Here is a 14,239-nt window from a genome sequence, read left to right as displayed (position 1 = left end):
GGAAATCTAGTCAAAAGTCCAGCGGAGTTTGAACAATTGATACTCCTAATGCTTATGAAAACTAAACGGTTATCCAACACACTTTTAATGATAAAGTTTAGTTTTTAGTTTTTCATTTTTGAGTTCCAGATAGAGGATACATACATGGGAAAAATATGATGGGAATATAAGGGAGAGGGAGGGATGATGAGAGAGGTGTTGAGGAAATGTAAAAAGACCAAAACCTACTGCTTTTAGGGAGATAGAGGACAACCAATTTTACATTGTCATTTTAACTATTTTATTTTCTTTCTTGTTTTCTCTTCACCTCCCTCACTAAAACCTAGTGCTTTTATCTCTGATTTCTCCCATATGATTTTTCTATATCTCAAGCTAAAAACTAAAAGTAAAATGATTATCAAATAGATGTTGTATAAGTATTATAACTCTTATAAATCTTGCTAATATATAACAAGGAAAGCCAGTGATTGTACATGGAACTCCACGATGTGTGATTAAACATCTTTATTACCCAAGCTGTTATGTAAATATTCAAAGTTTCACCTTGTGAAAGTCGTTGGCTTCAAAGCCTGAAATGGTCAAGACCAGACTTCTCATCAAGCCCTTCAGAATAGAACTTTGCATAGTATTCACTTATCAAGAAATCTCTATAAAGAGGAGGGTTTTCTTCTGATATAAGCTCTTTGATCGGACCGTAGTACTTGGCCGGTGCATCAGTATTACTCTGTCCTTCGAAGAAGCATGCTATGGAAACTCTTGGACCAATGCTGTTCGCAAGCACTCTATGTTGAGCACTCTGAAACTTGTTATTTGATATAGCCTGGAAAAAAATTCAGGAAGCCATAGAAAAGTTGGTGACTACACACACACACACAACATTATGATAACAGAAAAAAATAATGTGTTTGGTTACATACCTGGAGAAAATCCCCTATATTTACTACTATGCCACCTGAAATTGGGTTCACATTTACCCATTGATTGTCATGAAGGACTTGAAGGCCACCAATTTGGTCTTGAAGAAGAATAGTGAGGAAAGAAGGATCAGAGTGCTTGCTGGCTCCCAAAGTTAGTTCTGGTTTTGGGCATGGTGGATAGTAGTGACACACAAACTTGTAATCTTTAGCGCATTCTAATTCCCTCCAAGAGCCTCTGATAATATTCCAAAAAGTTGGTCTCCCAAATTTATGACATGGTTTGTGTACTCAATTGTTGCATCTCTGCATGTAGGAGTGAACAAATATTTACAAAGATATCTGAACTGAAAAAAGTATTTTTCCAAAACCATCTAAAGTTGAATTGGTAGCTGAGTACGCCTTGGATTGGTCGCCTGAAGATTTTCCCAGTAATAAATTTTGACTCATTAAATTTACCATGTGGAAATATTTTTCCAAAACCATCTAAAGTTGAACCCGCTATACATTTTTGTTGGTCTATTTATTTGCATTTTTTTTATGATGTTTTAGTATGTAGTGAGTATGTGAAAATTGATTTGAGAATTGAATCCGCGTTGAATTTTCTAAGGAGCCTATTCAACCCACTTCTAGGTTAAACTTCCAGAGTATGTTTTGGGAACATATTATACAGAGCTATATTCTTCAATTACTGAAGCCAATTTTTTATGATTAGAATGTAACCCTGCTACAATTCTTGTGGGTTAGCAGACTGTGTTAGAATTTGACGAAATGAATTATTATTTCATAATACCAAACAGTCTGAGAAAACAATATTACAGCATATTGAGTCTGACAAAATAATATTACCGTATGTGAACTAATTCAAAATGAAGTCTTACAAGTGCATATATAACTCAAAATTTAAGCAAAAACCAGCAGTAAAAATCGCCATGTAATCAATTAACCAGTTAACTAAAAGTAGATACAACCAAATTAACCACACAAACAGTAGCATTCGCAAGTGAAGGGGAAATAATAGTACTTATTTTTTCTTCTCTTATACGTCCATGCATAATCATGTGTGCTGTTTTATTTTAAATAATTCGGCGACTAAAGTGAATTGTGTGTATTTACACCGGAAATTTTTTTGGTCCTTAGGTCTTGATGATTGAATATTTAACCAAGGCCAAAAATCTCGGTGTCCATATCTGTACATATATGGTAGAAGTAGAAAATCCCTTTGACAAGTGATGAATACGTACCTACAGACTGAAGGAAGCTGTTTGGGATCATGATCAACAGCAGACCTGGTAAAAGACACAGTATCCCTCCAATTAGCTGCTTTTGACTGGTACAGATCATAGTTGCTATTGAATCGGACGGTTCTCCCTAGATCACGGGAATAGAACTCTTTCTTCGCATCAAGATCCTGCTCATGAAACCCAACTATTCCTTGGATCATATTTTCCAGCACACTCAGTGGGACTCTATGATTGACCACTTGGAAGAATCCCCATGTTTCGGACGCAGTCCGAACATCATCTACAATCTGCTTGTGGATCTCATCACTACCATTGATGCCACTGAGATCAATGACAGGAATTAGCAGGTTGGGTTGGGGACACGTGGTAAACTGGGTGAGATCGTTGGGTGGCTCTATGAATATCTTGGGTACATGAACTGTGCCAGCATCTGCTAGGCCTTTGACTCCAGCCATCGTATCATCGAAAGCTTTTAGCTCTTTGGCTCGGTCGTATTTGTCAGATTCATGCGAGTCTGCATGCCCAACAAGTTTGATACCCATGAACTTTTCAATAGCAAAACTTGATCAAGTGTCTGTGACTGAATATTGTCCTACTTTGGCTCATGCTTTGTAATGTGGGAAAAAACTTCATTTATTCAGAAAGTAATTCTAATGTGTGGACTCTGGTGGAGCTAGCTTAACTTTATAAATGTGGTTTTCAACTGACCACACAACCCACCGACATCCGCTCTCTCTTTATGAGGGGGCCAAGAGTAACTCTTTTTTAGATACCAGTTAGTAGGTTAAATTATTAGCTATTAGGGGCGAGGGACATCGATAAGAATCAAACTTTCACCAGAATGATGGTGACATCTCTACTCCATATGTGCAGCTCCGTTGGAATGCTGCTGAGTTTATGACTAGATTTTTGAGATATTTGTATTTCAATTTGCCTTATTTTGCCCCTGGAAAATCATGATCCCACACTAACTCTGTCTGTGTCTTTATTTTATGAGATTGTTATGTCGCCGTGTCTTGTGTCACCGCATCCGCCACCATATCAGCGCAAGTGCAACATAGGTTCCCGGATATCACAATTCAGACTCCACGTGTTTTCGTTGCTGCCACATGTGGAACTTTGCAAGTTACGTGTAGTTATGGTACTTGAACTTTATTTTGCTCTCCTCCTACCAAAAGAGTTCTAATTACCTGGAACTCTTTTGTAATAAACACATACTTGGTGTGGTTCTTAAAATGTAAGTTGATGAGATAATATCAGTACGTTTTATTACAAGCAAACACATCCGATATAGTGGTTCACAGAAGATTGATCCATACATTTTTATAGTTGCAAAAACATATACATGAGAAAACTTTACAATTTCAAATAGTTAAGTGCAGAGACCCCATCGAGGCCTTTATTGTAGTAATGCTCGAGAAAATCATTCACAGTGGTTTCCCGGTACATAGGTGGATTTTCTTCTGATGTCAACTCCTTGAGTGGCTCATACAGTCTCGATGTGTTATCCCGCGAAACATGTCTAAAAATACATCCCACAGATATCCTTGGACCTTCATGCTTAGCCAATACTCTGTGGTTGACGCTTATGAACTTGTCATTTGAAATTAGCTGCATCAAAACACAGATTAGAAACTAAAGCTATTTGCTGAAATTTTTTTCTTGGGAAAATAGTATTTCATGTAGAAATTATAGAGTTCTTGCCTGCAAGAGATCTCCAATGTTCACTACAAGAGCTTCCGGCACAGAAGGAACATCAATCCACTGGTTGTGACACAGAGCCCGGAGTCCACCGATGTGGTCTTGAAGTAGGATGGTGAGAAAAGAAGGATCGGAGTGTTTGCTAGTGCCCATAGTCAGCTCAGGTTCAGGGGATGGGGGATAGTAGTGACTAACAATAAGAGGCCCCCCTGCACAATCCAGGCCTGTAAGGTGGTCAGATTTCAGCCCTAGTGCTTCGGATAGCAATTCAAACAAAGTGACACCTAATTTGTGGACATGGTCTGCATACTCCATGGTTATGTCCCTGTAATTTGAACCAAGAAATAAAACGAGAACACCAAATGGGATGAGATTAATTTGTTTATTCAATCTAAAATTTCGGAATAATAAGTGCACGGGAGAAGAAAATATATGCCCAAAAATCACTTCCTAACAAAAAAAATAAAATAAATTGAACAATGTGATAAAGATGCTAAGACCATGCAAGTGGTCCTTACCACGGTAGCGGAAATGTGTTGCGCATTTGCATGACTGCATGTGTTCAATCTCCATCAGTAACTAATATACGACTTAATCTAACAAAATCTATCTTTTGCCAAAAAAAAAAAAAAAAAAAAGCTAAGATATACACCTGCAAACATCCGGCAATTCCGGCGGATCAAAAGGCTGATCAGGACCCATAACACAAAACAAACTGTCCCTCCAATTAGCAAACCTTGACTTGTACAAATCAAAGTTACTTCCGAACTTGACTTTCCTCGCCCTCTCCCTGCTATAGTACACAGCCTTCACCTCCGTAGGCAGCTCGTGGACCCGCGCGCAGCCTCCAACATCTTCTCCAACATTCTCTTGGGTATTCCATGGTTCACCACCTGTAAGAACCCAACTGTCTCCGCAGCAAACCGAACTCCGGCAACCACGTCATGACGCTGCACGGCGGTGTCAGCAAGGTCCACTATGGGTATGCTGAATTGGGTTTGGATTGGTTGGCCGGAACTTGGGTTGTCTCCGGCGAGATCTTCTGGAGGGCGGACAAAAATGGATGGTATTTTGGTGATGCCGCCATCAATGATCCCTATGACACCAGCTTTGGAGTCATCAAAGGCTTTTAGCTGTTGGAAACGGTCTTGGTTTCTTGAGTTCCCAGATAGCATTTTCTCCTGTGCTTTGTAGTTTGCTCAATCTTTGCAGTTGGTTTCTTGACTTCAAAATGCATTTAAGAAAAGAAGGTTGGCTTCAAGGCAAAGAATTCCTAACAGATCAGTCACTTTTGGCCACAAGCACCGTTAGTCTTCAGTTTATAGGGACAGGGCAAAAGACAATTCAATGGGAATTGCGAGAAATGCTACACTTTTCAAATATTTATGCTATTATTTGTATCATCCTTCTAATAAAAGTAGGATTCACTAATATATATATATATCGGTGTAATCTTTATCAAGAGTAGCATTTTTTATTGTGAGATATATATTGTTGAGAATGTGAATCCTATATCAGAATTGGTTTTATGGTAGAATCCCAAATTCTTCATGGTATTAGAAAATGTTGGCTTATGTGTAAAACCCAACTGTCATGCGTGCTCCACGTCACCCGATTTGTGTTGTTCACGTGATAGGTTTGAAAATTCGTCACATGCGATGAGGGTGTTAGGAGTATAAATCCCACGTCAGGGAAAAAATCCCATGGCAAGGAAATGAGGGATTAATTCTTCATATTATCAATTGATTTTGTAATAGAATCTAAATTATTCATATATGCATGAGACACTGATATGAGGTTATGATTTTACAAGTTAGTGATTATTGGTATATGATTTTGTGGAGGATTGAGAATATGCTCTTATTATAGTGATGAATGTTGGAGTTAATGTAGGAGTTAAAAGCAACTTAAGCAGTGTGATTTAGAATTTTTCTGATAAGCTTGCTGCAACTGACTTTAACACGGAGGGTTTGCAGGGTTGATTTATGTATGTTTGTAGGGTTCTTATGCAAGGATGCGAAGAGAGGTCCCACCTCAGAAGTTTATAAAACTTTTATATATATATTTATAAAGAGTTGCATTATTTCTCATTTTGCTTATGGTAAAACCTCAACTTCTTTCATCGCAAGTGTATAGCTATTGTTGAACTTCAATTTATAGCGTACCCAAAAAAGCGTGAGAAAGAAAATTCCAAAAGAAGAATCTAGATTTCCAGAGGAGTGCCAGATCCTATGTTGGGGGTTCGTCGGTTCCAAATCAAGTGCTTGGTGGCACCTGTGATTGTCAAGGAAAATAGATGTTCTCCCCAAAAAAGAAGAAAACAAATTACATGAGGTAGAGAATGGAGACACTGAAAATATATAATGTAGGTAGATTCAGAATAAATTTCAGTCTCATATACTTTATTTTCTAAGGTATACAATTACAAAAGAGTAGCATAAAGATATAAATCTAAATTACTTTAATCTAAAGTAGGAGATGACAGTTACAATTAAATTACGTTAACATTTTATGTTAATTTTTTATAAAAACAGAAAGAAAAAAAATAAAGAATGAGAGAAGATGGAAATAGGAGAGGTGAGAAACCTGATACTTCGGGATGGGAGGCCATGCCGCTCTGTCTGCCACTACTTTTGATCCAGGCGTGTGTGAGCCGTTCCTTCAGCCAAAACAGGTGCTCTCTCCACTTTTCATCTCTTCCATACTCATACCCTAGCCGCTCCACCTCTCTCTCCCACACACAAGCAAACTCCATCGGAAAGCCGAAGAATCCAAAGGTGCTCTCTCCATTAATTTCAATCGTCCTTTTTTTCCCCTTATTTCTTCTTCCTCTGACTCGCTTTTCCTGCTGCTGCTTCTTCTTCTTCTTCCCCCTTTTGGCTCCCCCCTCTCTTGCTTTATTTCTTCTGATATTTTCTCTCTCTTGCTCTCATCAAAATCCCACAGCAATCTTTGGAGTTGGTGGCTTTTGCTCTGTTGGTTTTTTTTTTGTTTTTTTATTTTTATTTTTCCAATAACTCATAGGGCCGAAAGGTATTCCCTTTTCATATTCTTCTCTCCCAATTTCTTTAGGGTTAATTTCAATTTTCTTATGCTATTTGCAGTGGTGCTTTTTTGGGTTTAACTATTTGATTTCACAGATTCATTACAGACACAGTAAATAGTTATATTCTAAATTCATATTTCATAACTTGGTTGCTTGATTCTAATGTCGATTCGTTACAACAGTAGTGAACTTTTTCTTTCAATAATGTAATCTGATGTAACTCTGTTTTTGTTGTCTCATGTCTAGGTTGGTCAAGGACATGGGGAGAAGAGCACTTTGGAAATGGGTACGAAAGGAAATAAACTTGTTGAACTGCTTTGGCATCTATTGTTCTGGTTTTTCTTTGACAAGTTAACTTGCTCTCTCTTTGCGGTAAGGTGCACAGATATGGGAAAATCACGACAGGGGAAAGCTGGGATAGTGTTGTGGATGAGGAGACCTATTACGAGTAAGAGTCTGGGCTTGGTTCTGGTTCTGTCTGCATATAGTATGTTGAAGCAGTCAAAAGGATTTCAGGGGAACCAAATATAAATCATTTAGGTTACATCTTCTGGTATTGCTCTTACTGTAAAAGTAATTTTAATCTTTCACTTTTTTATGAAGGGCTGAGCCGCATTACGGGTGGGCAGATGTCGTTGGTGACTCTAGCCAATTGCTGTCAATTAAACCTCGAGAAAGGCCACCTGGCGGCTTCCCTGCCCTTGATTTTGGATCATTGTCGCCTTCAGTTGATGAACCACCAGATGAATTTTCTCCAATATCGTGCGGCTCAAAGAATTTTGTATGTGTTTACGCGTATTTTTGTACTCTGAATAATTCTAATCAAATTCCATTGCTCCTAAGCTAAGGTCAGAATTTGTAGCATAGAAGGGAAGGTTAGCAGATACTTGCCAATTATCCAAAGCTGGATATTAAGGTCTTTAAGCTTAATATCTTTTTGTATGTGTAGCGGCTGCTTGGAAAAGGTTTCAACTTTAATGTCTGAAAGAGTTATTACTATTCACTGATTGTCAAGAACTAGGATTAAAGAAAAGCATTCTTTAAAGTTTAAACTGGAAGGGGGCATGTTATAAATTACAGGTGAAATGAAACTAGGAATATATAGTCTTATGATTTGTGTCTAAAAACATAATAAAGGATATTACGTCCATCCATGATAACAATAAGATTGTTATTTATGTGGTTATGAGGTTCAAGTCTCTTTGATTAAACATTTTCTTTCTCACTCAGGGTTTCACCATGAACCACCTCTTTTTGATCAGCTATTATACTTGAATATGATTTTCAATTTGTTGGTGCTACAACAAAAACATGTCCTTAACAGTGAAAGGAATCCACCTTTGTGACTTTGGTTACCGATTTATGATGAATATGATTGTCTTAGTTTATTATCAGGACAATGTTAATTTCACTTGATTATTTCACATTTTCCAGGTCAATCTTTGATTTTGAGTCTTTTTGAAAGTTGCTATCATCTCCAAAATCCTTATTCTGGTATGTAGATAGCTGCTAAGTGCTGCAGCTCACTAACTTTGGCCTCATGCCTTCATTGTAGCATGCCCTCTATGACAAGTAAGCATTATAATTCCACTTTGTGGATTGATATTAAGTTGGCTTATGGAATAATATAAGGTCGTGTCATGGTTGAACATTTCTACATTCTTTATAGTTAGGATTATTTTTTTCTTTGTGAAATTTTGACCTCCTGCTTTTCAATAAAGAAGCCCGATTACTGTTGCAATTTTATAGCGTGTCACTAATAAATATTCGTACATTATTTTGATCAACCAATTTTCTAGGAAAATGGCGTTTGTGAATTGTGGTTAGACATAGTGTTTGAATTTTTTTTTTCCTGTTGAAAATTGCATGGCACAGTTAATAATTTCTCTATCATGATTTTGTTTGATAAATTAGCTTCTCTATCAAAATTGAAGTCTGAATATGCCAATACAACCATATAATTATACTAGTTGGGACAGTTTCTGCAAATCTTTTTGTGACTTTTTTGCAGGTATATATAATTATAATAGTTGGGACAGTCTAAATATGCCAATAGAACCATATAATTTCTCTATCATGATATTGTTCCATTGCTTTCTTGCAGGTATATATATTTTGGCTATTTGAGAATGTGAATGAATACGCAAGGTCTTGATGATACTATGTAGGTACAATTTTGAACTTTTAGTGTTTACAATCTGATACCTCATTGACCATGGGTTTGATTCTATTACATCCCGTTAGTTTGATTCTAATATCAGTGTGGGTACTGACCTTCTGGATGTGTGGGCACACGAGAAATGATTAGGAATGAGGATATCCGAGGTAAAGTAGGAGTAGCCGAAATTGAAGGCAAGATGAGATAAAATTGGTTACGGTGGTTTGGACATGTGCAAAGAAGGCCTACTGACGCTCCGGTTAGGCCATCTCCAACCGATGGCTGGCCAGAGAGCTCGTTTTAGCCCTCTGGCCGTCCAAGATTCTCCAAGATATTAATATTTTAATGAACAGTATAATGTCATATTTGCCTCTGTCTCCAACCGAGGGCCAGAGGGCCAAAGGGTCAGAGGGTTTGTTTTAGCCCTCTCACAAAAAACAGTTTCCAACCGAGGGCCAAAGGGCTAAACATAATTTATTATTTAAATTTAAAAACTACAACTTAAATTTAAAAACAACAATAACTTAAATTTAAAAACTACAACTTATATTTAAAAACTACAACTAAAATTTAAAAATGATAAATTAAATTTAAAAACTACAACAACTTAAATTTAATATCCATAATCATTATTTTCTTCATCATTCGCCATCTTGGGAGTATAGTCTGTCACAAACAACTGCCATCGGCTCATAATTTTTTTTTTCCTATCAAAATAGGCCTGACTCATTGGAGTGTAATTCAAAGTGTTCCTTTCCATATTCTTATCATCCATCTCTTCTTGTATTTGCTTGACTCGTTCTTCATGCCTACACTTCCTTTCTTCCGCCTCAAGGGCATTTTGCTCCGCCAATAATCGCAATGAGGCCGCCACTTCATGTTGAGCGGCGTAATCAACATTTGCCTTGCCCTTTTCCCTTAACCTTCGGGTCTTGTTTCGTCCCATAGCCCTAGGTAAAGAACTTTCGGATGGAGTCGGATTTTCTACCATTGTTTGTTGAATTGTAGGAGATCCATCTTCATTCATATCTATAGATGGGGATGCAGCTCCCAAAGGATCTGCTCTATGTTGAGGTGGATCTTCAAATAACACCCACCCTTTACAAATTTCCCAACAACAGTGAAACTGAAAGAGTTTTGAGTTGCTCTCCATATACAATTCCTCCACATGGCGTACCTAGAAAATATAATTACAAAAATTTTAGGAAATTAAATGTAATATAATTAAACATTTAAAATAAACTGTGAAAACACTAACTTCGTCATAGTAATTGGCGCCGCTTTCATGTCTACTTGCGGCTGCTAATAGTGCTTGATGTCATTTATTCAAACTTGGATGAAGATGTTTCTTCCATCTTGAAGAACAACTTTCGTGGTTTCGGGTATTCGGTGGAATGGTGCTTTCGTAGAACTCTAAGTATTTGTTGGACACACGAGTCCAAACACCTTCACTTGTTTGAGAAATCCCTCTCACACTATCTTCTGAGACTCATCTATAAGCCTTGCAAAGAGCTTCATCTTCTTTTCGGGTCCAAGTTCTACCTTTCATTGCAGATGAGGCCATTTTTTTTGAAAAAAATGAAGGAAATATTGAAGGAAATTATTGAAAAAATATTGAAGGAAATTATTGAAAAATTGAAACAAATATTATAGATGAAGGAAATATTGGAAAATATATTGAAGGAAATATTAAGAAATATATTGAAGGAAATATTGAAAAATATTCAAGGAAATATTTTAAATGAAGTGAAGAATTGAAAGAACTTCATCATATTTATAGAAGAAAAGAAATGTTTAAATTAAAAAAAAAAACCCAACGGCTAGCTGACTCAGCTAGCCGTTATATTCAAAAAAATTTCAAACTGTTAGTGTCGGTTATAATCGACACTAATAGTAAATAAAAATTTTTTTTGCCTATGAATACCTATTACTGTTGGTTATAACCGACAGTATTAAAAAAATCATTCTTTAATGTTGTCAGTTATAACCGACAACAATAGGAAAACTATAAAAAAAAATTAGCTAGCCCGGGGCTGGCTGGCTGGTCAAAAGTAGCCAGCCCTTTGGCCTTTTGGCCTTTTGAAATTCTGTGGGGCCCTCCCAGATTTCAGAGCCCTCTGGCCTAGTCCTCGGTTAGAGATGGTCTTAAAAGATGCGACAACAGAATAGAGGTCCAGGGCCGAAGGGGTAGAGGAAGACCTAGGAAAACTTTGGAAGAGACTCTAAGAAAAGACTTAGGCCATCTCTAACCGAAGGGTCCAGAAGGCCGAAAATAGCCCTCAAATCGCCTTCAACCGAGGGCTAGGCCAAAGGGTTCGGGAATCTGGGAGGGCCCCATGAAATTTCAAAGGGCCAAAGGGCCAAAGGGCCAAAGGGCGGGCTAGCTGGCCATTTTTTTTTTTTATAGTTTTTCTATTGTTGTCGGTTATAACCGACAACATTAAAGAATGATTTTTTAATACTGTCGGTTATAACCGACAGTAATAGGTATTCATAGGCAAAATTTTTTTTATTTACTAATAGTGTCTGTTATAACCGACACTAATAGTTTGAAATTTTTTTGAATATAACGGCTAGCTGAGTCAGCTAGCTGTTGGGTTTTTTTTTTTTTGTTTGAAATTTAAACATTTCTTTTCTTCTATAAATATGGTGAAGTTCTTTCAATTCTTCACTTCATTTGCAATATTTCCTTCTTCAATATTTTTCAATATTTCCTTCAATATATTTCTCAATATTTCCTTCAATATATTTTCCAATATTTCCTTCATCTATAATATTTGTTTGAATTTTTCAATAATTTCCTTCAATATTTCCTTCATTTTTTTCAAAAAAAAAAAATGGCCTCATCTGCAATGAAAAGTAGGGTTTGGACTCGAAAAGAAGATGAAGCCCTTTGCAAGGCTCATAGATGAGTCTCAGAAGATAGTGTGAGGGGGATTTCTCAAATAAGTGAAGGTGTTTGGACTCGTGTGTTCAAAAAATACTTAGAGTTCTACGAAGGCACCATTCCACCCAATACCCCGAAACCACGAAAGTTGGTTTTCAAGATGGAAGAAACATCTTCATCCAAGTTTGAATAAATGACATCAAGCACTATTAGCAGCCGCAAGTAGACATGAAGCGGCGCCAATTACTATGACGAAGTTAGTGTTTTCACGGTTTATTTTAAATGTTTAATTATATTGCATTTAATTTTTGTAATTATATGTCATTATATTACATTTAATTTCCTAAAATTTTTGTAATTATATTTTCTAGGTACGCCAAGCGGAGGAATTGTATATGGATGGTAGCTCAAAACCCTTTTAGTTTCACAGTTGTTGGGAAATTTGTAAAGGGTGGGTGTTATTTGAAGATCCACCTCAACATAGAGTGGATCTTTTGGGAGCTGCATCCCCATCTGTAGATATAAATGAAGATGGATCTCCTACCATTCAACAAACAAGGGTAGAAAATCCGACTCTGTCTAAAAGTTCTTTACCTAGGGCTATGGGACAAAACAAGGCCCGAAGGTTGAGGGAAAAGGACAAGGCAAATGTTGATTACGCTGCTCAACATGAAGTGGCGGCCTCATTGCGATTATTGGCGGAGCAAAATGCCCTTGAGGCGGAAGAAAGGAAGTGTAGGCATGAAGAACGGGCCAAGCAAATACAAGAAGAGATGGATGATAAGAATATGGAAAGGAACACTTCGAATTACACTTCAATGAGTAAGGCCTATTTTGATAGGAAAAAAAAAGAAGAAATTATGAGCCGACAACAGTTGTTTGTAACAGACCATACTCCTACGATGACAGATCATGAAGATAATAATGATTATGGATATTAAATTTAAGTTGTAGTTTTTAAATTTAATTTGTCATTTTTAAATTTAAGTTATTGTTTTTAAATTTAAGTTGTAGTTTTTAAATTTAAATAATAAATTATGTTTAGCCCTTTGACCTTCAGTTGGAGACGGTTTTTTGTGAGGGCTAAAACGAGCCATCTGGCCCTCGGTTGGAGACGGAGGCAAATATGATCCTGTACTGTTTATTAAAATATTAATATCTTGAAGAATCTTAGAGGGCTAAAAGGAGTCATCTGACCAGCCATCGGTTGAAGATGGTCTTAGAGTACTTGAATCTAACAGAGGACATGACACAGATCCGAGTGCAATGGCGTTCTAGGATTTATATAGCCGACCACACTTAATGGGAAAATGCTTTGTTGTTGTTCTTGTTGTTGTGGGTTGGGGGAAGATTAGAAAATTTTTCATTATTTTTCTGGATTTGTGGTTTTTTATTTATTTAGGGATTAGAAAATTTGTTGATCAGAACTTGGATGTCATCCTCGGAGAAGCAGTAGCGGTCGACGAGGCATCAGTGTATTCGTCTGACGTCGTTTATGCAGCCTTTGAGCTCTGCCTTTGTTCCTTGGTAGTTGTATCCTATCAGCACACTGCCTTCTTCAACCACTTCTGAAGATTTCCGATCACTCTCACTTTTTTTTTTGTTTTTTTTTGTTTTTTTGTTTTGTGAGAGAAGGAGAATTGCATTGTGATGCTCTGTTTTTTATTGCCTTAAAAATTAGAGTTTTATTATTTATTTATTCCGGAATCACAATAATATTTTAATGTACAAATCTTTTGTTTAATTAATATACATGTTGAATTAGTTTTTTAATTTGGTTTTGGTTTGGGTTGGTGTCGGCAAAGAAGAACAAGATAAGGACTTGGATGCACGTCCAGGCTTTTAATTGCATACCAATTGCTGCATGATATATTTTGCCATATTGACAAGATATTGTGCGAATGACTATCTATCTTTTAAAATTGATACAAGTTAAATTTAGAGTTATCTTGAAAATATTTGTAGTATCTTAAGCAGTCTTGAGTATACCCATAACTTGGCTGTTTAATTCCTATTTGAACTGTCTTTGGCTGAACGCCACTCAAATACGTTTTTCTATTCGTGTAAGCCTTTTCACTTTTTTTTAGATCAAATTTCTTTCTATGTAATTTGCATGGTAGGTGGGAGACTTGGTCTTTGAAAAATTTCTGTTTTCAGATTGTGTTTCTTGCTGGAATTTGAATGCCAATATGGTTATTTGTAGAGATTTTTTTTTGGTATTTATAGGCTACTGATTGTATTATGCATTGCATGGTAGGTGAGAGGTAATATTTGGGCGGTTTGGCACCT

The 14,239-nt window shown here is 36.8% G+C and overlaps 1 protein-coding gene and 2 pseudogenes across 9 annotated transcripts; 1 reads left to right on the top strand and 2 right to left on the bottom strand.

Annotated features, from left to right (window-relative positions):
* Positions 1-408: 408 nt before the first annotated feature.
* Positions 409-2,839, bottom strand: LOC126596253 (1-aminocyclopropane-1-carboxylate oxidase homolog 1-like; annotated as a pseudogene).
* Positions 2,840-3,400: 561 nt separating this feature from the next.
* On the bottom strand, positions 3,401-5,167 carry LOC126595741 (1-aminocyclopropane-1-carboxylate oxidase homolog 1-like; annotated as a pseudogene).
* A 1,194-nt stretch (positions 5,168-6,361) lies between these two features.
* Positions 6,362-14,226, top strand: LOC126596047 (uncharacterized). 9 transcript variants are annotated; one of them, XM_050262505.1, is made up of 7 exons: positions 6,373-6,636; positions 7,152-7,392; positions 7,509-7,686; positions 8,340-8,477; positions 9,010-9,073; positions 13,353-13,477; positions 13,756-14,010. In XM_050262505.1, exons 1-4 carry the CDS (start codon positions 6,412-6,414, stop codon positions 8,365-8,367), a joined length of 672 nt encoding a protein of 223 aa, XP_050118462.1. In that variant the 5' UTR covers positions 6,373-6,411; the 3' UTR covers positions 8,368-8,477; positions 9,010-9,073; positions 13,353-13,477; positions 13,756-14,010. The 9 variants fall into 9 exon arrangements, with proteins under 9 accessions (XP_050118458.1, XP_050118467.1, XP_050118462.1 ...); XM_050262508.1 differs by lacking the exons at positions 13,353-13,477; positions 13,756-14,010 and adding an exon at positions 14,208-14,226; XM_050262503.1 differs by lacking the exon at positions 13,756-14,010 and having other exon boundaries at positions 9,010-9,069; positions 13,353-13,723.
* Positions 14,227-14,239: the final 13 nt, after the last annotated feature.

Source organism: Malus sylvestris, chromosome 13 (genome assembly GCF_916048215.2).
Source record: "Malus sylvestris chromosome 13, drMalSylv7.2, whole genome shotgun sequence".
NCBI lineage: Eukaryota > Viridiplantae > Streptophyta > Magnoliopsida > Rosales > Rosaceae > Malus > Malus sylvestris.
This window is presented reverse-complemented; position numbering and strand designations above follow the sequence as displayed.

Bases quoted from the DNA above. Each gene is read 5' to 3' on its own strand.
- LOC126596047 (XM_050262501.1), top strand. From the start codon at position 6,412: ATGAGAGAAGATGGAAATAGGAGAGGTGAGAAACCTGATACTTCGGGA. The intron at 6,637-7,151 runs GTGCTCTCTCCA...TCTCATGTCTAG, and splicing joins GAAAGCCGAAGAATCCAAAG to GTTGGTCAAGGACATGGGGA. The intron at 7,393-7,508 runs GTATGTTGAAGC...TTTTTTATGAAG, and splicing joins TCTGGTTCTGTCTGCATATA to GGCTGAGCCGCATTACGGGT.